The sequence below is a fragment of the Melospiza georgiana genome, chromosome 1 (genome assembly GCF_028018845.1).
Source record: "Melospiza georgiana isolate bMelGeo1 chromosome 1, bMelGeo1.pri, whole genome shotgun sequence".
NCBI classification, from domain to species: domain Eukaryota; kingdom Metazoa; phylum Chordata; class Aves; order Passeriformes; family Passerellidae; genus Melospiza; species Melospiza georgiana.
Window position 1 is genome coordinate 68,871,672 of NC_080430.1, and position 27,989 is coordinate 68,899,660.

Consider the following 27,989-nt stretch of genomic DNA (forward strand, 5'->3'; position numbering starts at 1 on the left):
TCCTTCGTGCAGCCTCATGTGGAATGATCACAAGAATACCTCTCTCTAAACGCTTTTTATTCTTTTTTTTCTTCTTTTTTTTTTCATGAAAGCAGCAGCTTTGCGTGGGTGATTCATTGCCCACATCAGAACAGCAGAGCATCAACCAAACTTCGGAAAAAAAAAAAAAAAAAAAACTTTTTCATGACTCCAAACAATCTTGATGTCGCCGTGACGTGAAATACAATCTCCTGCTCCGGGAGGCTTTTCCAGAGTTCTGAGGCAGCCCCCGTCGCTGCGGACCCACAGCAATGCCTGACCGCAGCGCACCTGGGAGGCGAGGGGACACCCCCACCCACACGTGTCCGTGTCCCTCCTGCTGGCAGCTGCAGGGCGCCCGGGCAGGAGCTCCTCAGCCCCTCCCGGTGCTGCTGCCACCCCGGGCTCCTTCCCCACGTCCCGGCTGCTCTCTGGCGGGGCAGGGCAGGGCAGGGCACAGCGGGGTTATTGCCCGGCCAGCAGCACCAGCGGTACCCTGGGGGGCACCGCTGTGTGAGCGTGTGCAGCAGCGGGAAGGAGGCGATTCCCCCTCTCTGCTCGGCCCTGGTGAGGCCTCATCTGGAGCGCTGTGCCCAGTTCTGGGCTACTCAGTACAGGAGCGATCAGCAGCTCCTGGAGAGGAATCAGTGGAAGGACACAATGATTTGGGGTCTGGAGCATCTCTTATGAGGAGAGACTGAGGGAGCTGGGCTTGTTTAGTCTGGAGAAAAGAAAACTGAGAGGGGATCTCATCAATGCACACAAATATCTCAGAGGCAGGTGCCAAGAGGGTGGTGCCAGACTCTTTTCAGTGGCGCCCGGAGAGAGGACGAGGAGCAGTGGCCATAAACTGAAACAGAAGTTCCACCTCAACACGAGGAAGAACGTCTCTGCATTGAGGGTGGCAGAGCACTGGAACAGGCTGCCCAGGGAGGTTGAGGAGTCTCCCTCTCTGGAGACATTCCAAACCTTCCTGGATTTGTTCCCGTGTCACCTGCTCTAGGTCACCCTGCCTTGGCAAGGGGGTTGGACTGGATCGCAAGAGGTCCCTTCCAACCCTGACAATTCTGTGATCTCCCCCAGAGACACGTAGGGAAGCCCTCTCTGGCAGCCAGGAACACGGGAACCGAGACCCGGGAACCAGTTTTGGTTTTTTTTGTATAAAAGCCGGGAACGCACAGCGGAGCCCCAGCCCGGCCCCACCCTTCAGGCGCGGTGGGCGGTCCCTAACGCGGGCGGGCTCGAGGGCGCCGTCCCCGCCCGCCCCAGGCCAGGTAGCGGAGCGCCGAGCGGGCGGCGCTGTGTCGATGCGCTCGCTGCTCGCGCCGACCCCTGGCGCCGGGCGGCCGCCACTTCCGGCGGCGCGGGCCCGCGGCGGCGGCGATCCCGGCGGGCGGGCGGGACGCGCTGGCGGGGGCGGCCGGCCGGAGCCGCCGTGCTCCTCCTCGCCCGCCGCACAGGTACGGGGCGGGGCCGCTCCCTGCTCCTTCCCTCCCTCCCTCCCTCCTCCCTCAGGCACGGGGGGCGAGCGGGAAGGAGGCGGGGTCGCTTCCTGCGAAGCGTCGCCCGGCATCGGGAGGCCATGGGCCCGATGGTGAGGGGCGCCGGGGACGGGATGTGGAGCGGGGGGAGCTGGCACTGAGCGCCGGGAGGGTTCGGGTTCCCTTTCCCGGGGCAAGGGCGGGGAATGGCGGCCCGTGGCGGCTGGAGAGGCTGTGCCAGCCCCGCCGGGACAGCTGCCAGGCGCTCGGGAAGGGCACACCTGCGCAGGAGGGAGGGAAGGCTCAGGGCTCTTGCTGGACCCTGTTCCCTTCCCTGTTTGCCTCCGGAGCAGGACGCGGTAGCGCCAAGCGAAGCGTCTGCTCAGGTTTCCCGCAGATGGAATTTGGTTTTTCTGTCACCTGGGGCATCCCTGCTGCGGTGCCAGCTGCGGTGCTGCCATCAGGCATTCCTGGCACGGTCTCCGGAGGGTCATGGCCAAAGCCAACGTGGAGCTCGCCTTGTGCGTCTCAGGCGAGCAGTTCTTCTGAGCGGACTAAGACGCTGGTTTCTGCCAAGATGATGGGTTTACCAGATGTTCTTCAGTGTTAAAAAACCTCGGCCAACCAAGGCTCGAGCTCCTTCATGATGTTTTTTTCCATGCTTAGTACAAGTTGTTAACTTTCTGGAAGTTTTGCTTTTCTGCTCACTTGTTCATTTGTTTCTCCTTCGTGTAATAATCACTATTTTCTGTGCTAGGTTAAATTACTGATCTGCAAGGGACTTTTTTTTTGAAGGGGAAGAAGCAGGAAGTCTTTGATCTAAAGAATCTGTTGTTTACACTTTTACACAAGGAAGGAGAAAGAAGAGAGGGAAATTGGTATTTTACACAAATCAGGACAGCTCTTAACTCTTCATAAAACAGATTTTTGCTGTATGTTCAAGATATTAATTAAGTGATTGAGGAATTTTGATTAGAGGAGTAGGAATAACAGTTTTCATGCTTAGAAAAATAGCAGTTTGAGAAGTCAGTGTGAATTTCAGAAGAATTCTGTTGCTGTTACTAATGAAATTACTTGGTGGAGACTTTCAAATGCATACACACATTTACAGTTTCTTCAGCTGTTAAATAATTTTCTTTGAAGGATGTAGAGAAAAACAATTACCACGTATCGTAGTTTTATGGATGGTTGTGGGTGTGTCTGGAGTGATCAGTTTCCACTTTCCACAGTTTACTGCTTTCATGTCAGACTCAGTAATCTGCAAAAAATTAAGTGGAGAGACTGTAAAATCTGCTGGTGTTCCTGAGGAAATATTTTTAATAGAAATAGTTGAAAATCAAAGTTTATGTTAATTGTGTGGTTTAATGCTGGGAGGCAGCTCAGCATTACACAGCCACTTGCTGACTTTCCTCACTACCCCCAGAGGGATGGGGTGAGAGCAAAGGAAGAGTAGAAAAAAATTATGGATTGCAATAAATATGTTTTTAAGAAGTGGGGAAAAATATGGGAAAAGAGAAGCAAACCAAAGCTGGTGATGTAAAGATGATCACTCCCCCCACAGGTAGATCAATGTCCAGCCAGTTCCTGAGCAAAAGCTGGCTAACCCCAGATTTTGGATAGTCTGGAAAGTGTAAATTTGTTCATGATCACGTCATACCCACTTGTTCTCATTCTTCTGTCCTTAAAACTGTTTTTTCTCCTTAGTGATACTCCATACTTGTATGGAAAGCAGGTCTATTTCATTTTCATTGGGGTTTTGTTAGGCTAGACCAGTTATGCTTTCATCTTTTTTCAGTTCCTAAGATGCTCCTCCATCCTTGTTTGCCATTGTTCTTTCAATCTTTCTCTGAGGGTGATCAGAACTCTGTTATATTGTATGTGAAGGCTCACTCATGCCTCATTATCTGACATTAGTTCTTTTCTGGTTTTACTAAAATTAGTCTAAAACTTTTTATCTTTTGTTTTATGGTCACTTCATGTTGGAATTAGTTAAAAATCCGCAGGCGTAAACTTTCTACCTCTCACTTCTGATCTTGAAGTGAAGAGCTATGAATTTAGGCACAAATAATTATTGTGGTCCCTGAACACCTGTTATACTCCCCAAGATGTTCTTTCAGAACTCTAGGAGGAGTTTTGTTCCAACCTGATAGTAGCTCATATGAAAAAGAAAACATAAGCACCTTGCACGCTTCATACTAATATTTAATTTCTCAGCCAACCTTAAAATTTCTAGTATTGTATCATATATTCTGTTTACCAGTGTTTTTGCAGACTACTGTGTTTGCATGATCTAGTGTTAATGTACTGGGACATTTTAAATTTGAAAACAAGGGGGAAAGCATTTTTTTATGTATGTGTGATGAGGAGAATTATTCTTCAGCTGGGAAAAACAAATTACTAAACAGTTGGGACAAGCACAGTGTAATTACTGACTGCTCACGGAACTTGATGCTGTCCTGCACTTAAAAATCTTGGGACAATTGGCTGACCAGTGTGTTTCATCTTTAAAAAACCCATCAAATATTTACTGTCTGCTGAGCTGGAAAACAGAATTATTTGCATCTCAGTCTACTAAGCTGCTGCATTCCTTTTGTAGGCTTCAATCATCTGGTTTTGTTTTCTATTACATGTGTAAATATTAAAGAGATTGCCATATCATAGACCACATCAGATAAACAATCTGATTTTTGAGACTGGCATCTCAATCTGCTTGTTTCAATCTCCATGTACTTTTCTGAAAAACTGTGCAAGAAATAGTGAATAAATGTGAGGATGAGGCGGTAACTTCTTTGGTTTCCATGCTTGTAGCTGGTCCTAGGCTCAAATCTGTAGTTTTTAGCAAAGCTTCCCATGTTGTGAGCTAGTCTGGTGTGTTTTGCTGAGGAGATGAAGGAAGGTAGGCAGAACCACAGTGCTTCAATTCCAGTTCTTTCACTGCTGGTCATGGAGATCACTTCTGTCCCAAGCAGTCACTCCTGTTAGTACATGAGAGGACCACTTAGAGATGTTGGGAAACTCAAGCTGGTTTTCTGTTGCTGGTGTTTTGGGGTTGATTGGTTGGTTTGTTTGCTATGTCGAGTGTAGGAATGAAGCAAAACTGCTTTCATAAAGTGTTGTTTGCCTCTGGTGTTAACAAAGTTAACCGATGTTAACTTTGGACATCAGAAAAGATAAATAAAATTTGTGAGTAAAAACAATTCAACAAAACTCTGAAACCTTTATATTTTCCCTATAAATGTCCCATTCATTTACTGTTGTTGTTGAAGGCTGTATGTTGTGTCCCATCTGACTTTAGCATTTCTTTCAGGTTTCAGACAGAAAACAGACAGAAGGAGAAAAGCAGGCAGAAGACAACAATAGCCCCGAATGCAGCGAGCCAGGAACCATGGATCTGAAATTCACTTCATCAAGAAAATACATTTCCATCAGTGTACCCTCCAAATCTCAAGCTATGTCTCCACATATCAAATCAGTAGATGATGTTGTAGTTCTTGGCATGAATCTCAGCAAATTTAGCAAACCTACTCAATTTTTTATCTGTGTTTCTGGAGTTTTTATGTTTTATCTAATCTATGGATATTTACAGGTAAATATTATGAACTTGTGTCTTAGGCCAATTCCTCCTACCCCTTGTCTTTTTCAATAGCATAATAATATAGTGTGTATTTTAATATGCATAGATGTTTTAAATTGGATATTTATTACAAAATCAGCCTTTCAGTGTTCAAGAGCAGAAAGTAATATATAATCTAAGTTGCCATTATGGCAACTTAGTTTAGATCACTTGGACTTTCATAACTCGATCTTTTACTTCTGTGTGCAAGATACATCAAAGTCTTCGTTGATGCTGAAACCTTTAGATCTCCCTAAGTTCCATGAGTACTGTACAGTTACAGTCATTTTTCTCTCTGCTGTCAGGACAGAGCTGAAACATGTACTGTAGTAATTTTTTAAGCAGAAGGATAATGTTTATGCCATTTTAGTTAAACATTCACCATTCTGCTAATCTTTTCTCTCTTATCTTGAGCAACTACATTTCTGTTCCCTTTTTAAAATTATTTTTAAATTCATGGAGTATTCTGAATAAAGGAGTGATTAAAAAACTTGATCATTAAAAATCATGTTTCTAATGCAGTTTTCAAAAGCAGCTGAGGAGTTTGTGAGCATAAAGTTACTTCAAAAGATTTAGGAGAACATGATCAGTAATTAAAAGCAGAATCCCCAAAAGGCAGATATTAGGTAGCCTTTTGTTTCTATAACTGACTCACCTACATAAGTCTTTATGATGTGTATGTATTTTTCCAGAACAAATTGCTCTTGTTTGAAATATTCCTACAGCCTATAGATTTTTATGAACTCACATGTGCTGTTTAATGTTGACACTCACAGTATTGGGTGTGCATTTCTAAGAGCTGAAAATTATCAGTAAGCATGTTTGTTAGAGAAAATTTGTATTAAATTTATCTAGAGATATTTATAAAATCTGAATAAAAATGGTCTGCTGAAGTAAATGAACGGAAGAGCAGCAAAAAAGGCAGGCAGGAAGCCGTCTGTAATATGAGATAATTAGTAATGCATCAAATGTATTCCCCTAATGAATTGATCCATTAATTTTATTGTATTTACAACAACAGTAAATTTTCTCCTTTCATTTTGGAGAACCAAAATGGTCTTTTTCAATATTTTCACAAGTTACATATGGCAGATAAATCTAGTTAATAACCAGCAACTGCAAAGGCTAGATTTGCATGCACATCAAGGGAAAAGGTCTTTTAACTCTTCTTTGTCCATTTAATATTTTGGTGTATGTACATGACTGTGGTGGGTTTTTGTTTTTATAGGAATTGATATTTTCAGTGGAAGGTTTTAAACCTTTTGGTTGGTACCTCACTTTAGTGCAATTTGGATTTTATTCCATTTTTGGACTAATAGAATTGCAGTTGATTCAGGACAAAAGAAGAAGGTATGTGTTTTTCCAAGCATTTTACACTGTCCGTGAAATTAGAAGTATTTGATACTTAGCATAAATTTAACTTCTGTTTTTTGAATGTGAGTACTGTGAGGCATTGCTAGCAGTTCTGTAGATAAAAGGAAGTGAATTTGCTGGATGATGTTAGAGAATATTTTAGAAGCACCCACTTGGATTTTGGGCCTGTAAGTAGTTCTGTTGATTCTGCTGTCACTGTCCCACTTGCAGAACATATTGTGTCCTTAATGTGGCTGATAGAGACTGAGTCACATATGTGTTGCTTGGGATTATCACATCTAGAATAGAGCCAATGCACTTCACAGCACTTGAAGCCATCTGTCAGTGAATATGTTTTCCTCAAATATTGGCACCTCCTCACCAAGAGATCCCTCTTACGTGCTGTGCATCTTGGAGAATGTCAGAGGTCAGCTCTCTGCTTACTGTATGGCTGAGTGGGTTTGCTTCAAAGGATCTGCTGAAGTGTTGTGTTTTTCATTTAAGACAGCACTCATACCACTCTGCCTCAAAACTCTTCTGTGTTTTCACTGCAGTGGACCAAGGAAATTTTTGATTTCTGAATCCCACTGGAAATGGGATCTTTTCTGACTCAGTGTAGCCATTCTGCAGCCCCCTACCCAGCTATAGTCTCTGCAAAGTGTTTATTGAGGCACTCTGGAAACTTGAATACAGGCTGTCATGGTGTACATGAATTTTAAAGGTGCCTCATATTGTAGTTGAGCACAACTAGTTTTCCTTACCTGCATTCAGCCTTGGATGATTTTGCATATACTAGTTTTAGATTATAAAATTCTTTTTTAGCGAAACAACATAACTTTGATAAATTATTCCTTTTACTTCAAACACTGACAGCTTGTATTTCAAGTTACCTGACTTCTTGAGATGCATCAGATAATATTGCACAGTTACCTTTTGGATTACTTGTATTTATGGGGTTTTATTACCAGTTGGAAATGCTTACAGAGCATTTCCCTTCAAGTAAGTCATGTTGGAAATGTAGATCTGAAATAGATTTTACATTTTATTTTCTATAACCCAGGCATCTTCTTGTAGACATGCAGAAATCTATATTTTTAATTTTTCTTGTATGCCTTAGAGTATATGTACATCACATAATGAGTTACAGAGAAGACAGGATTGCAGCATGACGGCTCCTTATGTTCTTAGCGTGGTTCTGAGTGTGCATGAAAAATAGCTGAACATATGCACAGCAGTAACTGTAAAAAAATCACAAAGTGAGCACAAAAGTAACTGTTGGATCATCTGTTGTCAGGTGGTAATTTCATCAGATTGTGAACAAAATATTGAAAATGTTCAACAAGCCCCTCTGCTCATGGTGTCTGAATCACTGCTTTCTTAGTTTCATTGAGTTTCATTAAAAAATAGTACTTTTTTCAACTTTCTTCATTTTAAAATTGTCCCGGTTCACATGAAAACTTCACCAAAGTTGTCACAGTGACCTGTGAGAGAACAAAGATCCAGGTTATTTCAGTATACCAATTTTCCACATTTCCTTTGAAACCTTTGTCTTGATTCTAGTGTAAATAACATACCTTCTCAGAAGCAGGTTAAAGAATTACTTCTTGAATACTTCATGAGCCATGAAGTTTTTATTGTCTTGTATTCGCTTTTTATTTGCAGTAATTGAAAGAAATTAAATATGAAATCAGAGATTTTTGTGCATTTTTAAATTTCTATTAAATGAAATTCAGTGAGGAAGATGTTGAGGTTGTATTGCAAAAGTATTTCTTTAACTGAAATTTTCAAGCTAAATCTCCTCTAGATGAGTCTGTAATGCCAAGATCTGTATGTTTATGTTTTGTAGAATTCCTGGCAAAACCTACATGATAATAGCATTTTTGACAGTGGGAACTATGGGTTTGTCAAATACCTCTTTAGGATATCTGAATTACCCTACTCAAGTCATCTTCAAGTGCTGTAAACTGATTCCAGTTATGATAGGTGGGGTTTTTATACAAGGTAAGTGTTATCTTGGTATTAGATGATTTTTCAAAAAAATTCTTTCTTTGGGATTCAGTCATAGGTGGAATCCTAAACTTTTTAAATTCTGCTGGTAGCATTTTTCTTATAGGAGGAAAAATGAGAATTTCTGAAGCATCTTCTGGGAAAATGTACAAACGTATTTAGATCAACAGAAAATATGGGGAAAAACATTCTACTGGTCACTTGCAAAACTTGATTTTTACACAAGCTTTCTTAATTTTTAAGAAGTGTAAGTTTGTTTTCTAAACTAAATCACTTCATAAATGAAACAATTTCAATATTGAAATGAAAAACTTGAAATGGAAAAAAGAATCCAACCATGAGTTGTGAAGAAACTTTCTACTCTTGTTTGAAAAGATTAATTCCTAAATTTTGATTAAATGTTTAATGAGAAATTCACCTGATTTTGCATGTCCTTGGCTAGTTCTAAAGTCATAGTGCATATTCCGATAAGAGAAAATGGAATATGGAGAAAAACAGAAAACGTTTGTAGTTATGTGAATAAATATACTTCAGTGTTTCTGGATTAGAAGGGTTAAGCATATTATAATAATAAAGTTTGTGTTCAATACACAAAAGTTTAGTCAGTAACACTCCACATGGACAAGTATAATGGAACAAAATCTAGAATGCTGTGTTTCTGTAGACAATTCTGGTCTTCTGGTTGAAAAACAACTGAATTTTCAGAACAATTTTCAACTTTACATATGTACATGCCTACACAGTATTTACCTTTTATTAGGAGTAATTTTATCATTTTAATGCAAAGTGACTGGTATTTCCCTAAAGCTTTATGAGACTTTTTATTGTGTTGTAGTCTCAGAAGCTTTTTCTTTTTAATATTGTTTCAGAAATTCAGTTCAACAAACTTCCCTTGGAAGCTTATGTTCAAAGTTCAGCTTCTGAGCAAAGAATACATTATTTTAAACAAGATATACTAACTCCTGCTTTTTCATGCCCTTACTTTCTTTTTCCATTCCCCTCCACAACCTGTTTCTCCCAAACTATAAGACAATGCAGAGTTCTCAGAGTACCAAAGTTGTCTGTCAGTGTTTGGAATTGACTTCTTTCTGATCAGTAAAGGCAGCTGAAATGTTTTGTGTGAGGGAAAAGTATTAAGAAACATCTAAGCTGTCCTGAAGTTGCTAGGGGAATGCTTTGTCAGGAAGGATGTGCTTTGTGTCAGTGCTGTAACTCAAACCAAAGCTGATCACAAGAATCAGTCCCCTGTGGTAGGAATTTCTGTTGTAGAAGAAACTAAGTCTGGTTGTTAAAGACCAGAGCATTGAGTCTTCTGTTTAAATAGAAGAATGACATTGGAACAATGTTTCCTTAGTCTTCTAGTCTGTTAAGCAGGATAAACATGAAATTCTGAGTGCTAACAGTGCATTCTTGCTATTTGTATTTTGTAGGAAAACGTTACAATATTGTAGATGTGTCTGCTGCCTTGTGTATGAGCCTTGGATTAATATGGTTTACTTTAGCTGACAGCACAGTTGCACCAAACTTCAACTTGACAGGTAAAAACACAATTTAGAGTTTAAAAAAATGCTTGGTTTTTCCTACAGTAAGCATTCCATTGAGGTTCTGAGTTCTTGCTGGAGTGCCTTCAGGTATCCTACTGAAAATGCAGCTTCATTATAGCTTTGCTCTAGCAGAACTCTGTGGCAGAAAAAATTTAAATTCCTATGTTCCTAAAATTTCCAGGAACTACACCCTCTTGGTTGAAATGTCTCATATATTCTTAAGAAAGACTTACCCCAGTACATATATATTAAAATGAATATGATAAATTTGGTTGGAACATTTTAAAACTTAAAAAGATAAGTTGTCTTTTCTAGTTAAATTTTTAAGTATTTTTCCATTTCAGAACCATTTACTTTATATTAACAGATGATCACAGTCAGATTTGCTGTAGTTTTTAGGTGGAGTTCTCACATTTTAACCTTTTAATACTATCTAAGTCAGAAGCAAAGCAAGGATTTTAAACTGCTTGGAATGAAAAACTTAATTGAATTTCTTGTCAAATGACAAAGGGTAACTGAATTCCTGAGTTCATTCCAGTGATTTGTATGGAACTGTTTCTATGCAGATTTCTTTCAGAACTAATTTGGGTCCAGTTTTTCCAATTGTTTTTACTCATGCTTCACATCCAATAAAACATGGTTGGTCTTCTCCATGACTTTGCTGCTGCTGCTTCTGCTCAGCACTGCCACAATGACTGGAACAATTCTCCTCACACTCCAAAATGTGTAATGGGCGTAAGATTAACATTTTTCTTGTTCCCCACATTTCTCCTCTCCATGTGCACTGGTGCTTCAGGTTCCAGGTAACCTTTTAATCTCAGTCCAGTGCTAATCCATGCATTTGTCCAGTGGTGTGCCTGGGCTATTAAGCACAGCCAGAACATGAATCATGATGGAGAATGCCCATGGAGGGACATTCATCCCTCACTTTACAGAGTGGAGCCATTATTATATCTTTGGACCAGAGCTGAATCCATGCAGATGAGATACCTGTATTTTTAGCATTACCAGTATTATTCATGTTATCATGTGTTTTCCATTGAGTTATACCTTGTCCAGTGCCCGATAATCTTGAATGAAGAGACTTGGAAAGTCTGGCCTTGGAAAGGAAATGGTTCCCGAACTAAAAACATTGGTTTAAATTCTTTCCAAGAAAATACCACCTTAAACTTCATGGGCCTTAAAAATGTGAAAATCTTCCTCCTCTGACTGTAAGAACATAGGATTAAGAAAATAAAACACTGCTTGTTTCTAGTCTTCTAGTTTCTTCCTTGACATGATCTTTTAAGGAACCAAGACTAGAGCGAGTTTTGATTTGCATTTTGATGATTAGTATCTTCTGTAATGTTGTATACTTAGGAAAAGTGATATTTCAACCTGTGTTCATCATTAAATACAACAGTCATGAAAGTTTGTAGGTTGGGAAATGGCTAGAGTTATCAGGTTTTTTGTTATTGGAAAGCTCATTACAGTAGTGACTATATAGTGACTTCCTTGTCAGCATAAATGGTAACCTAAAACCATGGAGTTTGTACCTGAACAGTAGTTTTTCTTTTAAATTAGTGTTTCAGTAATTAAAGATCTCTACTTTCCAATCCTCTTGCATTTTTTTTACCATCACATCTAACATTTCTATTTGCCTTTGTCAGGGAAAATAAAAAAGTGGGATTAACTACTGGAAAAGAGTATTTTCATTTTCTCTGGTTATATATCTTCATTAACTAACTGCAGATGATACTGTGTCACTCTTGTTACTACAAAAGCTACAGCTGGCTTCTTTATAGCAATGTCCAGATGTTCCCATCAAGCTTAGAGACACACAGTGCTCAGGGGTTAATTGGTGGAGGGAGAGTGGAGGTGGGAACTTCCTTGTGCTGGTGTCATGAAATATTTTTGCTGATTTCTATAGGGAAGGGCTGGTTATTATTTCTCTATTCCTTCTCTATTTCTTTTTGCCACCATTCTGCAATGAATATTCTGAAGAGTGTTTTTTGTTTGTTTGTTTGTTTCTTTGTTTTAATAGGTGTGATCCTAATATCCCTTGCCCTCTGCGCAGATGCAGTTATAGGAAATGTACAGGAAAAAGCTATGAAGTTGCACAATGGTTCTAATTCAGAAATGGTAAATACCACATTTGCAATTTTAAAAGAACATGTTTTATCATAGGCAAGGCCTCCATTGACAAAGCATGGGACTTAATGTGCTTTTCTCTTGCTTCTGGAGGGAAAAGCTCTTGGTGTACTGTTCTTGGGGTTTTCTGTTTGTCTGAGCAGTTCTGCTGATTTTTCTGTTTCATTTTCAATCTTTCAAGGGTGCTGCTTTCTGAGTGCAACTTCAAATACAAACACAATATAGCTACAGAAACACTCATTTCTATCAACAATTCCTTTGTCTACCCTGCAGGCCTGAGATCAATGTAGTGTTTTTTGTATGATCAGACACTTCATCTCTGAGAAATACACACTGTTCCTCTGGTGTAGTTGAGCACGTGTTATGTGGAGCATGCTGCTTTACTTTACTTGATATACTTTATATTCTAGAGTGTGCTAGCACCTGGGAGGCAGGTTTTTAAAAATCTTTTGAAATCTGTTAAACTCTGGGTGAATTTTTTATTCCTGATTCAGTGAAATACAATTTTGACAATGTCTTGCTCCATTTTTTTAATATACTTACTTGGAATGCTGATTATCTATTCATATGGTCTGAAGTTATTTTTCTTTTTAGACAAGACTTGTTTGAATTTTGCATATTTTTCTCTGAAGTTGAGTAAATATAAGTAAATCTTTTACTATAAAAGGCATGATATGAATATGCTACAAGTAAAAAGTTACTGAAATTTGTTTTCTATATTTGGCATGTATTTGATATTTAAAAAGAAAAATCTAATTTTTCATGAGAATAGGTTCAGAAATGGAGAAAAAGTTAGAAAGTATCTTCATTTAAAGCTAGAAGTGATTTAGGATGGCTTGAGAAGTTTGAGCTACATACAGGTTTCTGGAAAGTGGAAGATTGTATACCTAAAAGTACCACTATATTCCTGTTTTTATTCTTGTACTTTTTCTTAGTGTCACTGTTGAGGTCTGCTGGGAACAGAGATTTGGCTATGTGACCTGATGCAGCCTTCTTTGGCTGTCATTTCCAAAATCCAAAATCCAAAGTGCAATCTGTAGCTTTTTTCTTGCCCACTTTGCATTTGACAGTCGTTGCTGCCTTACCTACAAAACTCCTGCTGTCTCCAGGACTTTGCTTTTTATTCTGCATTAGTCTGACAATGTTGGTCTTCATATTGTATACTCATACTACTTGTAGGGAATGAGTGTAATGGTTTAGGACCTAAAGGTTTTGTTCATGATTTGGACATTCTACTTCAGGATTTTGTTCAGAGAATTCAGTGCAGAAGTGCAAGCAGAATTCTGGAAATAATTTAGTATACTTGAGACTCTGGGTAAAAATTGAATTGGAATTGGGGATCACGTTTAATGGACAGCGATCTGGAAATAAAATTGAACAATAAAGGAACCTGTCATCCACAGGGTCTCTCTTACTCTGTCAAATTTGGAAATTGCCCTGGATTTAGGCAATTGTGAAAACAGAAAAGATGTTTTGTGGCTGAAATAGTAATCACTGTTCTGGAAGGTTTTACCTGATTTTTGCCTTACATGTTATTTTATAGAAGTGATATATATTACACTGCCTAACAAGGAAATAGCAATGTGGTGCTTATTCCTGGCTGTCAAGTCTTTGGGTACTTAGGGAGGCAAGCTGGATGCAGAGGCAAGTGAAGAACCTGGGACTTACATCTGTGTGTATAAACAGTGTAAAGTAAAAGCTCTGAGGATCAGATCATTGATTTTTAAGTTTTAAAGCAGGTCTGCTCTTTATACATGTATGCATCCTTTTTTATTATAGAGCAGTGATAAGTGGTCTGTCGTGTCATGGAGTTGCTAACAATTTGTAATAGTTTTTTCTCACTAACTGAGATATAACAAGACGCTGAGTTTTGAAAGCATAGTAGATCAGCATGTTCTAGCCAGCATTGTGTAGAAGAGTTCTGTTGACAAGAAAAGACTACTAAATGTTGCCCAAACAGCTGAATGCCTCCTGCTGCATGGGAGGATGGATGGATGAATGGACAGTTGGATGGACAGTTCCAGTTTCTACTTCCGGCTTAGTGTGGGAAAGGCTAGATGAAGATTGTTTTGTTGCTCAGTGCACCTGTTAATTGAGTCAGGGTGCTTACCTGTTTCCTGAGTGTTCTGAGCACTCAACTAGGCCAAAACTGGTCATATTTCAAAATCCTGCATGTTATAACCATGCATATGTGCCATGCATGTCAAGTGAAGTGACACAGATGAAACTTACGTGACACTTCTGGTGGTTCTGTGCTACCCTTTGCACATTTAATGTAATGCAGGTGTTTACTGTGCTGGATAAGTAGCAGAAAATGAAATAAGTTTAATGTGTTCTTCAGACTATTAAATTGCATAGTTGTGGGAAGTTTTATTTAGGCTGTGAAATCCTGAACCTGAAGGATTTACCACATTTGACACTGACCTCAGGACATTATTAACTGGCTAGCTTTCCAAACTTTTTATGTTGTTGTGGGTAGGAAGAATGTGTCTAACACTTAATGTTGACTTTTCACTGTACATCAACTATTATATAAATGCTAGTAAAAATATCATCAAACCCTTCAAATTCAGCTCTGAGTTGCTGAGCATATTAATAGTGCCAAGCATCTGAAAGCATTTAATTTTGTCCTTTTGTAAAGTATCACCTAGTAATTATTTTCTCTTACACTATTCTAGGTTTTGTATTCCTATTCAATAGGTTTTGTGTATATTTTATTTGGATTAACATGCACTAGTGGATTAAGCCCTGCAGTAACATTTTGCTCAAAGGTAAGTGTAAAGATTTCCCTTTTTCTATGAAGAACCTCACTGGAAAACCTTGCTCTGTATGATTCAGAAAATCTCACCACTTCTCTCTCTAAAGTTCTATTTTCATCATGTAAACAGGTTAACTTGTATAATTCATACAGTAAGCAAGTTTTTCCAGTCTTTGATGTGTTAGATAGGGTAATATTTTAAAAAGCAACAAAATCACAGGACCAGACTTATGAGCTTATAATTTCATTATTATTTTTCCATTATTTAACTAAAATTAAATAAGGATTTTTGCATGAATGCATTGTTGAACAGCTTATTATTGCTCAAGCAGTTGATTAAAGCCTGTAGTTTTGTGTCATTTTGCAATACCTCAGGGTTTGTTTTACATTTTCCTAACCGGCTTTTTTTATTGTTGCAGCATCCAGTTCAGACTTATGGTTATGCATTCCTTTTCTCCCTGACTGGGTATTTTGGCATATCCTTTGTTCTAGCTTTGATTAAAATCTTTGGTGCCCTTATCGCTGTAACAGGTATGAACAAATTATATTTTTACTGCCTTTGTATAAAAACAAAGTAATCCTATTCTATTATTTAGGACAGAGCTTTTGAGAATAGTTCTTAGTCTGGCTTATTTTCTGTTCTTTGTGCTGACTGATTTGTGTAGCATGGATCTTCACATGGTAGAATGTGTTTGAGATCTTCCTGATTCTTTTTGTGCCACAGTTTCAACCGTGAAGAGCCTGTTAAGTAAACTTGTGCATACAGTCTGTGCTGTTTTAGTGCAGAAGCAAACACTGTTCTAAGTGGAGAAGTTGAAAGTGAATCACAGAATCATTTGGGTTGGAAGGAACTTCAATGACCATCTAGTTCCAACTCCCCTGCTATGGACAGGGACACTTTCCACTAGACCAGTTTGCTCAAAAGCACCATCCAGCTTGGCCTTTAGTACTTCCAGGGATAAGGCACACAATTCTCTGGACAATCTGTGTCTTACCACTCTGCCAGTAAAGAGTTTCTTCCTGATACCTAATCTAAAGCAGCCCTCTTTCAGTTTAAAGGCACTCCCCCTTGTCCTGTCACCACATGCCCTTGTGAAGAGTCCCTTTCCAGCTCTCATGCAGGACCCCTTTAGGTACTGTGAGGTGCTATAGGGTCTTCCCAGAGCCTTCTCTTCTCCAGGCTGAGCAATCCCAAGTTTCTCAGCCTGCTTTCATAGGAAAGTACAGAAAGGAAAAGACATGTATCAATTAAAATACTAAAGGAAAAGTAAGGATGTTCTAGAATGGCATAGTACGCAATAACATTGTTTCTAAGCATGTGAAACTACAAACATTAGTCCCAAGGGCCTGGTGGGGGGAAGGTGTAGCAAGATGTCATGTAGCTACTGGCCTTTCTTCTTCTCCTAAAAGACACCCTGGTTTCTGTCAGGTGATGCTCTACTTCATTCACAGTAGTGGAAGGGAAAATTCATCATTGTTCTCTGACCTGAGGGTTACATGCTCTTATTTCCTATCAGTTATTTCCTATGCAGCAAATCTGTTTTGTATTTGCTTTTAACCAAGTTCAGTAGCTCTCTTGACTAGAAATTGACCCAGAGGAGAGGGTTGTTTCATGTATTAAAATACCTCTTAAAAAAAAAGTCTGACTGTACTAAAAAAAAGTTTAAAAATGCTGTAGAATAGTAAACCTTTCCCCACTTTTCTTATGCCTGACCTTGACAATTCTACCACTTGAGCCTTTTCTGTCTTGCCTGTAGCAATATGAAAATGTTTATTGTTCCTTGGAAGAACACCACATTCATTACTGTCCCTCCCAGCTCCCCCATCCACCCTCCCCCTTCTTGAGGGGAGTGGGGTGAAAGAGTTTAATGAAAATTGTATTTCTATTAGCAGAATGAGAAATTATCAGACTTAATTGGGAAAAAGAAGAAAAGGCACTTAATTTAGAAGGAAATGGTTACATAAATATTTTAATTAATAACTGATTTGAAAGAACAGAAGTAATTGTAATTAGAAAAACTGAAGTAATTTAACCATTTTTTTAAATTATTCATTTGTAAACTGTTTTCTAATTAAAACTCAATTTTCTTTTTCATTCTTCTTTAATTTTTCATGTAATAGAAAATCATTTTATTTGATGTGCATAAATTTCTTAAAATGTAAAAAGAAAATTATTACTAAAAAGTTGAAGTTGGGGCAGATGTAGCAGTACTGAAGGTTTTTTCTTCTACTGTAAAACACTCTTAAGTGAATATTTGTTTGTGAGGTAGAGTTGGGAAGAATGAAACTTGCTTTTCTAGCCAAAGCACTGTGGAAAGGCATCAGTAGTCATTGGTTCCCTTTGCCAGTGTGTTGCAGTAAGACTAATTTGGATGTAGTTACACAAATAGGACTTTGCAGTATTATATAGTTAAAGGAACTTCATGGTAAGCAAAATATTTTCTGATATTAAAGTAATAATATTCTTTAGGTGCCGACCTACTGTGCCCTGTGTGAGAGTCTTTCTCAAGTGAGAACCCTGTGCCATTATATAAAATAACACCTTCTCAGCCTCTTAGCTTCCATAGCTAAACTTGCGTGCTTTCTTACTTTGTTTTTCAACATTTTCTACAACTTTTACTCATTTATTGATTTTGCTTCAGTGATAAACTACATAGGTTTCCTGGTACACAGTTCACTGGTAATGCTTTATCCTTGTTCATTGCATTGAAATTGTTCAAAAAATTGTTGGAGCTATAGTTAATTTCAGAGCAACAAAGAGTTTATCTCTATTTTGGAAACAGGATTGTGTTCTCCACTCTTCTTACTACTTGATTCTTTTTAGTGAATGGATCAGGTGTAGAAGAATGTCTCTTAGTGGTTTTGAGGGAAACTTCCTAATGCAGTCACTGAAGTCAGACATTCTTGGTCTCTTAAGCTTCTACGCAAATTTGTAATTCTACTGTTACGGAAATTTTCAGTAACTTCAAAAGAATGATGAGAGGATAATCCCATTCCACTCAAAAATAGAGCCCAAAACACCACGGAGTTGTAATAACATGAGGTGTAAACAGCAAGATATTTGACCTTTGGTCTACATCCAAGCTTTAACAGATGAGTTTATATCAGTTATTTGCATGTTGCTCTCAGAGACTGTGGATTGATTAGCATGAAGTTATTAAATAGCAAGTCTTGTTCTGGAAATTTCCTTGCTGTGAGTAGTGTGACTTGAGATGGCACTACTGACACAGAGTACTTGTTTCCAAAAATCACATGGTTCCAGTGCTGTTTTGCATTGCATTGCAGTCTGTGTTTGCACCAAGGGCGTGATCATCATTTTAGTGAGACAATTATTTTATGAGGCTACCTGCTAACCTTTTGTTATGTTCTTTTGTTGTAACTGAATTCTTAAAGAGGTTAATACTTGTTTTCCTCTGTAGTAACAACAGGAAGAAAAGCAATGTCCATCGTGCTTTCTTTTTTGTTCTTTGCAAAGCCATTCACGTTACAGTAAGTACTTAGAGTTTTTAAGGGTTTACAAAGTATTTTATAAAAAATTATGTTCATCATGGAAATATAACAACACTTACTAATCATATTCAGGGGTTAATATCTTTTTATATCTTTTACAAATGTTGGCAATCTATTGTAAATATTGACTGGCTTGTTAATTTTAGTCATGCTAGAGAAAGAGTTTACATTTTTCTAAAGGTCTAGAAGACAACAAAGAAAATTAATCATAATATCTAGTGCTTATGATACATTATAAATTGTTTTGGTACTTTCTCTGTGTTGGAAAACTTGTGTAAAGGAAGGGATTTTCTCCATTATGGTATTGGTCCTGCTTTTATAATCTCAGATTGGAATTCTTAGCTAGCCCTTTTAAATAACTGCATTGTCTTGATGTATTATAGTGCCAAATGTTTGAGTAAATGCAGCGAAGTTGCTACTTTGATTTTAATTGCTTCAGGTTTGAAAGAATATAAAATTCTATTATATTCCTATATACAAATTGCTTTAAGAAAAAAACTTGCATGCAAATCCCAAATGGAATTTACTACAGCTAAAAATATTGAGGCTTAAAAGAATGGAGAGCTGAAAAAAAATGTGCCTACATTGGGAAGACTGGATATAATGCACTGAGTGAGAAAATGTTTTGGACCAGTATAGCTCTCATAATCATAGGAAGGAAAAACACACTAAAACCCCTCAGGATTATTTTATTCATATGAGAAAGAACAGATACTCTTTAGTTATTATTTAATTTATAAATGCATTTCAATAAGCTCTCCAGCCAGGACAGGAATAAAGAAAGGTGGAAGGATAGTAATAATAAATATTCAGTGAAATTCTATCTCAGAGCCCACTGATTTTTGGGGGATTTTTACTTAACTCTTCTCTTCTTAATGTGAGATTTGTTTGATCCACAAATATTGGTATGTAATTGCTAAAGATGAAGTGCTAATGGTAACTTTTTCCCTCTCCTCTGCCTCCCCTTTAGGTACGTGTGGTCAGGCTTACTGGTTGTCCTTGGTATATTTCTTAATGTTTACAGTAAGAATATGGACAAAATCAAACTGCCTTCACTGCTTGGTCTTCGGAAAAAAAGTGTGGAAGAAAGAAAATCAAGGACGTTGTCACAAACTGTATAGACAGTGGTTCATGCCTTGTCTAGACTTTGACTTACTATTTCATTATACAGTCTTCAACTGATTCACTTTCCAAAGGGAATGTTATTTACACCAAAGGAGCTGAAGGCATATTGCAGGTCTGCTTGCAGGTTGCTATAAGTGCACACTTTCATGAGCCCTTTCTTCAGAGCACTTGAATTCATCACAAACGGTGTTGTAGGCCATTGCCAGATGGTTTTATCAGCAATGAAGGACAGCAGCTCCTGGCAAACTGCTGAGAAGCTGCACTCAAGTGAGACACAGTAGAAGACTGGTTTGGGCATTTTAATAATATTGACCATGTGACTGATCTGAAATTAGTGGTTCTTTGTTAATTGTCTAGGTGGGGTAATTTAAATGTAATACTGTACTAATCACCAACTGGTTGACCAAATCGTGAATTCAAAGGTGGAAGGTTTAGAATACAGTATGTTTTCACTCTTTTATATTTTAAATAAAAATGTTGGGGTTTGTTTAAGTTATTTTTAAGATCATCACAGAACTTGATATTTATTTTAATAATTGAAATTTTATTGAAATCCTAGTGTTCCTCTTTTTGTAGTATTGCTTGCAAGTCACAAAACTGAGATTGAGTTTGTGCAGTCAACACTCATGCTCATGCTAGGAGGAAATGGGCTTTTAAGCTTGAATGGGGTGAGATGGAAACATTGGTGTAAGAAACTGTTATTTGCTTAATCCGTGGTCAAATACATCATTTTTAGTGGCCTGTGGCCCTCTCTCTGATAGTGGTATAAAGAGACATGGAAGTTCTTAAATTTATATCATCAAATCAAAATTCTTCAATTTCAGTATTGGGGTAAATAGTAACAGCATCAGCTAATGTGATTGGAATATGTATTATGTCAGTCCGTGTGGTCTTCTGATGAAGTTAAGAGGATTAGGATACAGATTACAGTTTCTTTCTTCAGTGACAGGAGGAGACAATGTGCTACCAGTCTGTCTTTTTCATCATGAATTTAGGAAGACTAAGTCCCTTTATCTCTCTTTCTTTTATAGTCAACTTTCTTTTGAATCACTTGCCATCTCTTTCATTTTATATATTTAACAACAGCACTTTAAAAATACTAATCACCTTACAAATCATTGTTCTTACATGGTCATGGGTTTTTTGTTATTGTGTCCCTTAGATGCATCTTGGTGTGTGTTTCTTTCAACTTAGACACAAATTAATTAGATAATAGAAATACATAGTCAGAAAGAACATACTGAGAATTAAAAAATCTCACAGGATGACCTTCTGTCAAAAATACTAGTTGATGAAAGTATTAGAGATATACAAAATGTTTTTCAGACACTTAAGAAGAATTGCTGTTCAGAGGAGCTTGTAATCAAAGCACAGACACAAAATGTGCCTTAAATTTTTCTTATTTATTTGGTAGCTTGCATCTGCCATGTTAAATATGTTATGGAATAGAGCATGGAGTAACAGCCAGCTGAGCACAAATGGATGAACAAGAGAAGAGCTTTGCTGACATAACTGCACTGTTCCAGTGCTGACACTTCTCTGGGGTGTCAGCAAAGCTTCTCAACACATACAAACCCACTGTTGCCAAATCAGGAGAATTTATTGCATGGAAGAGTTTTGGGTTTAAATTCCCAGCTGCTGCATGATTGTGTCCTGGATGAGGTAGAGAGGTGAGAATTTGATGAACAAATACACCTTGAGGGAGACAGATGGCCTGCCATGGCTGTCCATTTTCATGTTGCAGCCCAGGTTTTATGGTAAGGTATAATAAAGCATTCCAATTTCAAATTTGGTGTAAGAGTGCATTTGACCAAGTCAAGGGGATTGATACACTTCTTTCCCTGTAATATTTATCAACTCTTACATTCCTTTGCATTCTTTTCACTAAATGAAGTTGGTCTTTCCAGTGAGGTTAAGATAATTTTACAGTCCTCATTCTGCCAGACATAAACTCTGCCTGTTGCTAAACTTTATTAACCTTTAGAAAAACAAATTATGTGAAAGCTACAATATATGCAGAAAGTCATAGTGAATATAATTCATTTGGCATCTGTTTTATTTAAATAGATGAGAAGTCACAAAGTTTCTGACTAGAATTCAAATGTAGTGTGTATGTTTCTGGACAGCTAATATAATCCAGTTTTGTCTCTATTGGCTCTCTTTGAAGAGAATAGTAATCACAATAATTCACCTTTTAATTTATTTTCTATTGTACACAGGGCTGAGTTTATGAGCTATCGTTAGGGGAAGTTTTGATTTATTTTTTTATTGTTTTCTTAACTGTAGAAGTGTGTGTTTTGTTTTACCGGTGTACTTCAAAATTATTTTTATATACAAATGGATATTGTAGGTTTACTGTTAATAGCATAGATTTAAGAGTTAGCCCTTTATTTTCATAGGTATGAGTCTAGTACTTGCCAATCAACAATATGTGTGTTAAAGAAAATGCACACACAAGTGGGATACTTTATAATTTGCCACACATCATGGTCTGTGCAGTTGGATGCCTTCTTTAAGAAAACCTTCATTTCAGTGAATTACTGTTTGTGGGTTTTTTAAATAAGCTTCATAGTGCATGCAAGCTAGAAAACCTTACAAACCTGCAAGTGTTCTTACTACAAAATTTTGGGGTTGAGTCTTCTGTACTGTGTATGTATGTTGGTTTTGTGTTGTCTATGAAATATGAATAAGGGCTTGTCCACAAAGTACCTGTAAATTATTTATTTTTTGTGTAAGAGCACTTATATTGGGGTATTGGTTAATCCTTCCCAGTGTTGAAGCCTGGTCATAGTAACTGTTGCATTTTATACCTATTGTTTCCTGGGCTCTGCAGTAGGCATGGTGAAACTATAGGAAAAAGCCAATCAATTATCTCACCAGAAAATTTGTTATCTAAATATAATGTGAATTAATTGCTTTTTATTCTTGTGCTACAGAACTTTTTCGTCTCTATAAAAAAAATCTATGGTGTAGGAATTAGTTATAACAACATTGAAATTCTGAGTAAAATTTAAGTCTGACCAGCATCTCCTCTGATGTCAGGAATCTACTTCTGTGATACCTGCTTCTGCCTCCTTTGGATAGCTGAAGGGGCTCTGTTTTTCTAAATCAACATGCGTTTGCAGTTGCTTTCATATTACATTTTTGCATTTTTCTGGCACACTTCAGTAATGAGGTAATTGACTGAGCAGTGGATTTCTTCAGTGTTTCAGTACTTCAGTATCAGCAGAGCTGCTGATTACACAGGTACCTGTGTGGGAATACAAGTGTGGAAGAACTAATGCCCTGCCCTCCAAACCTAGAGTGTTTCCTGATCTTGCATTAAATTGTTTGTCTTCATCTTGTTTTACCTCTCCTGTACTTTGAACTTACCAAACTTTTTAAGCTAAAGCTTGGGCTTTATATCATTCCTACTTGACTTTCTTACTTGTATTTCTTGCTTTTGCATGTGAAATCCTTTTTTAACATGTTCTGTTTATGCACTGTGGATTGTTTCAGGTTTATATTCCTGTATTTAAGGGCTTACATCACACTGTTGTAGGTTAGTCACATTCCAGATTTTCTGTTTGAAATCATTTATCATTTACCATCTGGGTGATTACTTTAAATCCTTTATTCTCCATGAAAAAATCTTTCATACTACTCATTATTTTTGAAAAGGTCTTGATGAGTGCACATATGAGTTAACTCCTTGACCTCATTCCATCTTGCAAGAAAATCTCTCTTCTCCTTTGCCTGCCTGTGAGAACTAGAGGAAGAGGAAATAAATATTTCAAGTGCTCTTTTTTCCCCTTTAATAAGTGCCTTCCTCACTAACCTGGTATGTCTTAATTGTTTCTTTTATTTCTGCCTCCCATGCTCCCAGGCACAAACAAGCCCCTCTCTCATGTTTGACTGCTGCTTGTTCAATCATGGAAACTTTTTGTGTTGTTTACTGTTCTGAAAAGAGGTATAAAATTGCATGTATACTCTGGAGGGCAGGAAATAATAAGTAAACTTCACAAGTTAAGGAAGTAATTAAATGGATTAATACTTTTTTTCTGGAGGGATTTTTATATGGTTTAGTTAATAGTTCAGAATTTTTTAGTGGAGGGGGTTTTCTTTTACGTTTTACCTGTTTAAAAGTCTTTATATTAATTTTAATATTTAATATAAAACTCCTGATGTTTCAGCTTTTAGAGATTAATTTCAGTCTTGCCTATGAGGCAGGAAAGCCCTATCACCATTTCAGAGATGTAGCATAAATGGTATCTTGCCCAAAGTTGCCTTGGTAAGTCTGATGAGCAAGGAATAGATGTTAATACCCTAAGTCCAGTGTGCCCCAAGTCCAGCAGAGCCCATCTGTACTTTAAATGAAATGGTACCAATGTAAGGTCAGTTTTCTTTTACCCCCAGCACTAGAGATGTTAAATTGTTTCTTTTCCTTGTTCTGTACAAGTACAATTTAAAGGGAAAATAAGGCAGCCATAAAATAGCTTTTTCTGCATTTTATTTGAAGTTTTTTGCATTGTCATTTTTCGTTGATTTGTTGTTTTCTGTGAGCACCTCTGTGGAAGCAAGCTGGACATAGTAGTAGATTTAGGAGAAGCATAATATCCTTCACTTTAAGGTGACTGGTTCACTTTGCAACTAGTCAAAAGCTGCTGCCATGGGAAAACTGAGGAATTGTCATCACATGAGGAATTAAGCATAATGATGCATTGTGGGGTCTGTATCACTTTGCCATTCTCTTGTAGAGAAGCAAAGACTATAGCAAGAAAGAATATTCATGCACAAATAGTCAGCTTAGAATACAATGCTGACTTAACACTTCTCTACACCTGGATTGTGTTGTTACACTAGTTTTTTGAGATGTGTTAGTAATGTATTGCTTGTCTCTACTTTTTAGATGTTTTCTTTGTTAGATTTCTCAGTTTTATGCTTCCTTTTTTTTTTTTTTTTTTTTATTACTTAGGTTTTAAGTGTGGAGTTTTACATTGTAATTTTGATTACATCTCTAGTGCTGTGACCAGTTCTGGGCTCACCAGCTCGAGAGGGAAATGGGGCTACAGGAGAGAGTCCAGCAAAGTGACAAGAAGGTGATGGTCTCAGCCATCTCAGCTGTGAGGCAAGGATGAGAGACCTGGGATTTTTCATCCTGGAGAAGAGAAGGCTGGGGGGAATTCCATCAATGTGTACAAACACTGAAGGGAGGACACAAAGATGGGGGAGCCAGGAATGACAGCCCTGAGGCAGTGGGCACACACTGAAACACAGGGAGTTCCCTCTGAATAGAGGAAATACTTTCTTACTGTAAAGGTGATTAAGCACTGGCATGGATTGCCCACAGAAGTTGAGAAGTCTCCATCATTGGATATATTCAAAAATTGGGTATGGTCTTGGGCAGCTGGCTGTGGGTGCTTTGCTTTGAGCAGGGGCAAAGGCACCTTCCAACCTCAGTCACTCTGTGATCTTTAACCTTGCTGTCTTTGTCTATCTTCCACTTTTTCTCATGTTTACAAATTTTTAATAAATATGATTAAAATTAGTATCTCTGAGTTGGCTACAGTAACTGCTAGAGCTGGCAGCACCATTCTGGAAACGCCTGATAGTGTGGTTCTGGCTGCACAGGGAGTACCTCCAGAGCAGAATCCCGTGGGGAGAGAGACACCTTCCTTTGGTAACTGCTGCTCAGTGCAAAACATGAGTATGTGACAGCAAATGCAAGACACTTGTAGATGAAATTGATACTGTCAATATAGAAGGAGTTCAAAGTTGCTTTTTATTTTCTACATTTAGAGCTTGCAAAGCTCTCTGCTGCTCTAGTGCAGCACCTCATTCACAGGTACGCTGGAAGTGCTGCTACGCTGCCTGCTGCCTTCTTGTCAGCATTCTGCATGAACATGGACAGCTGTGGTAGATGCCCTCTCAGTTGTTCAGAACCTGAGTAGGAACTCCACTTAAATACAGCTCTGTAGTAACAGGCATTCATGGGAGCAGATCTGTGCAAAAGTCCAGTGCATAACAGGGTCTGCAAGGAACATGCACAAATTGTTTACTGGGGACTGTTGTGCTGGGGTACTGGTTTTAAACTAAAATAGGGTAGATATAGATTGGGTATAAGGAAGAAACTGTTTACAATGAGAGTGGCAAACCAGTGGCACAGTTGCCCAGAGAGGTGGTAGATGTCCCATCCCTGGAAATGTTCAGGGTCCTGTTGGACAGAAGTCTGAGCCACCTGATCTAATTGAAGGTGTTCCTGCTCATTGCAGAGGGTTAGACCAAGTGACCTTTAGAGGTCTCTTCTAAACCAAACTATTCTATGTTCTGTATGATTTGAGGCCCCTGGAAGGCTTTAATGCATAAAGAAGAGTTTGTATAGGCTTCAGGCAACAACAAGCAGAATTTAAGCTCTTTAGGCTTTAACATGCCTTTAATCTTTTGTTGATTTAGCCTTAAGTTAGGATTATTCATTTTATGTACTATCCAAATTTTGGTACTGGAAAATCTTTTTAGTGAGAAATACACTAAAAGTTGCCCTTAATAAGCAGTTCAAGCTGACAGCTGGTAGTACTGTATACCTAATTTACACTGTCCTGTGCAGTGCAGCTTATAAACAAATAACTGAGTGAATGCTTGGCCTCTTCAAATGAAGACTGTATTCTCACTGTTAGGAAATATATAAAAGAAAACAAATTCTGTGTAACTTTGTAGATAAGAACTGGTTTAAAGGTAGCTAATCCTTATTTTGAGTCACACCTGATTTCCCTGGACTCCTTATTCTTAATAAATAGCTCATGCCTGGCTGTACAAGCTTGGCTTGCAGACTTCCTCTTTCCTGGGCTTAAAACAGCCCGAGATTAAGCTATCATGCTTGCATGCTTGCCAGGTCTGAGACCACTTATTGCCTGAAGCTTTTGGATCCCCAGGCACATAGGTAAGGGCTGCTTGAATCGACCATCTTAGACTTGGTAAATTTTGCATGGAAACACAGCTTCAATAGAATCTATTCTTTGATGAGAATTCAGGTTCTTTCCCAGGAAGTTGAAGGATAGGCTGCCTACAAATGATACATAGTTTGGCATCTCAGTAAAAATGTCACTAGTGAAGAGAGCTAACTTTCTTCCTACTGAGAGCTAAATTTGTGCAGAGAACAGGTGTAGCTGTGTATCAGAAAGGTGCAATGTGATATCTTTTACCGATTATATTTCTGCACTCTGCACTGGGGTAGGATAAAGAAAGGAATGAAAATCAAGATGTGTTGGAGAGCAATAGTATTAATTCTTGGCCATCCTACTTTTACATTGCATAACATTGAATGCAACGGATACAACAACAGATACAACAACAGATACAGCAGTTTTCAGTAATCAAACTAAGGCTCAGGACAGGGATTTTTCAAAGGAATTGAAGACAATTTAAATACTATTGAGCCTTTACTTCTTTACTGTTCTGAAAATATCAAATTCAACCACTACTGAAGAGCATCAGACTGCCTCTCTCTGTGGAAAGCTTCTCTTCCTGTCTATGGAGATCCACAGTGAAGGCAGATTAATCTTAAATGTATATCTTGCTTGATGTAGGTATGCTGAGACTTTGTGGTTGGAAAAAGGATGGCTTCTGTCAGTCATCTTCAGTGCAGGTCCTCCAAATCTGCGAACATCTGTGCAAAATGGAAAATGACTGAACAATGTTTGGTAGGTACACATGTGGCCAAAGGGAGCTTTTTATAATTTAGTGTGCAACTTCCTTAATATGCTAGATTTCTTCTTCTGGAGCTGTAGTTGTTTGATCAGCTTAACTGTTCTCTTTCTGCTAATGACTTAGAGTGTTAAAATGTGTTTTTTTAGAAAATTCAGATACTTGTGTTTTGCACAATTTAGGGAGTTCAGATTGATTCTTTTTAATTTGTTTTATTTTTCCTAATTAGAATTTTATGGTGCAGGGGATTATTTATAAATAGTTTTCAATATTAGTCTTTTATCCTCTGTTTAGTTTATTTATTGAGACTCACAGTAAAAACTGCATGTCTTCTTGTTCATCTTCATTTCTATTATTGCAATCTCTCTTCAAGAGAATTGGTGACCTGCATTATTTTTTCAACATCATGTAGTAAGTAATGGCACATGTCTGAAACTCATCACAACAGCAAATAACATGGTGCATAGTGCATCATCCTTTCCAAACTGCCATAGCAGGGAGGCCTGGCAGTACATCCATTATCTCTGTAATTTCTTGCAAAAAGCTTGATTTTTCTGCTCTTTGATGTTTTAAGGCAGCAACAGAAAAAGAACTGAGGTAGCTACATGGGGATGTGAGCCTTTGGGAGAATTTTAGTCAGAGGTGCAACCCACACTAAATTGCTTGTGGCTTTATCTCCATATTTGCTCCTCTGCCCTTACCCTTTTCATTTTCTCATAACTGGAGAATACATTTAAAAACCTGGCATCCTAGTTACTAATTTTGTACTG

The 27,989-nt window shown here is 38.2% G+C and overlaps 1 protein-coding gene across 2 annotated transcripts; it reads left to right on the plus strand.

Moving 5' to 3' along the window:
• Positions 1-1,437: 1,437 nt before the first annotated feature.
• Positions 1,438-26,845, plus strand: SLC35B3 (solute carrier family 35 member B3). 2 transcript variants are annotated; one of them, XM_058026692.1, is made up of 10 exons: positions 1,438-1,478; positions 4,807-5,085; positions 6,341-6,462; positions 8,312-8,466; positions 9,903-10,010; positions 12,040-12,137; positions 14,825-14,917; positions 15,324-15,435; positions 18,324-18,393; positions 19,385-26,845. In XM_058026692.1, exons 2-10 carry the CDS (start codon positions 4,885-4,887, stop codon positions 19,533-19,535), a joined length of 1,110 nt encoding a protein of 369 aa, XP_057882675.1. In that variant the 5' UTR covers positions 1,438-1,478; positions 4,807-4,884; the 3' UTR covers positions 19,536-26,845. The 2 variants fall into 2 exon arrangements, with proteins under 2 accessions (XP_057882675.1, XP_057882670.1); XM_058026687.1 differs by lacking the exon at positions 1,438-1,478 and adding an exon at positions 1,550-1,612.
• The last annotated feature ends 1,144 nt before the right edge of the window (positions 26,846-27,989 follow it).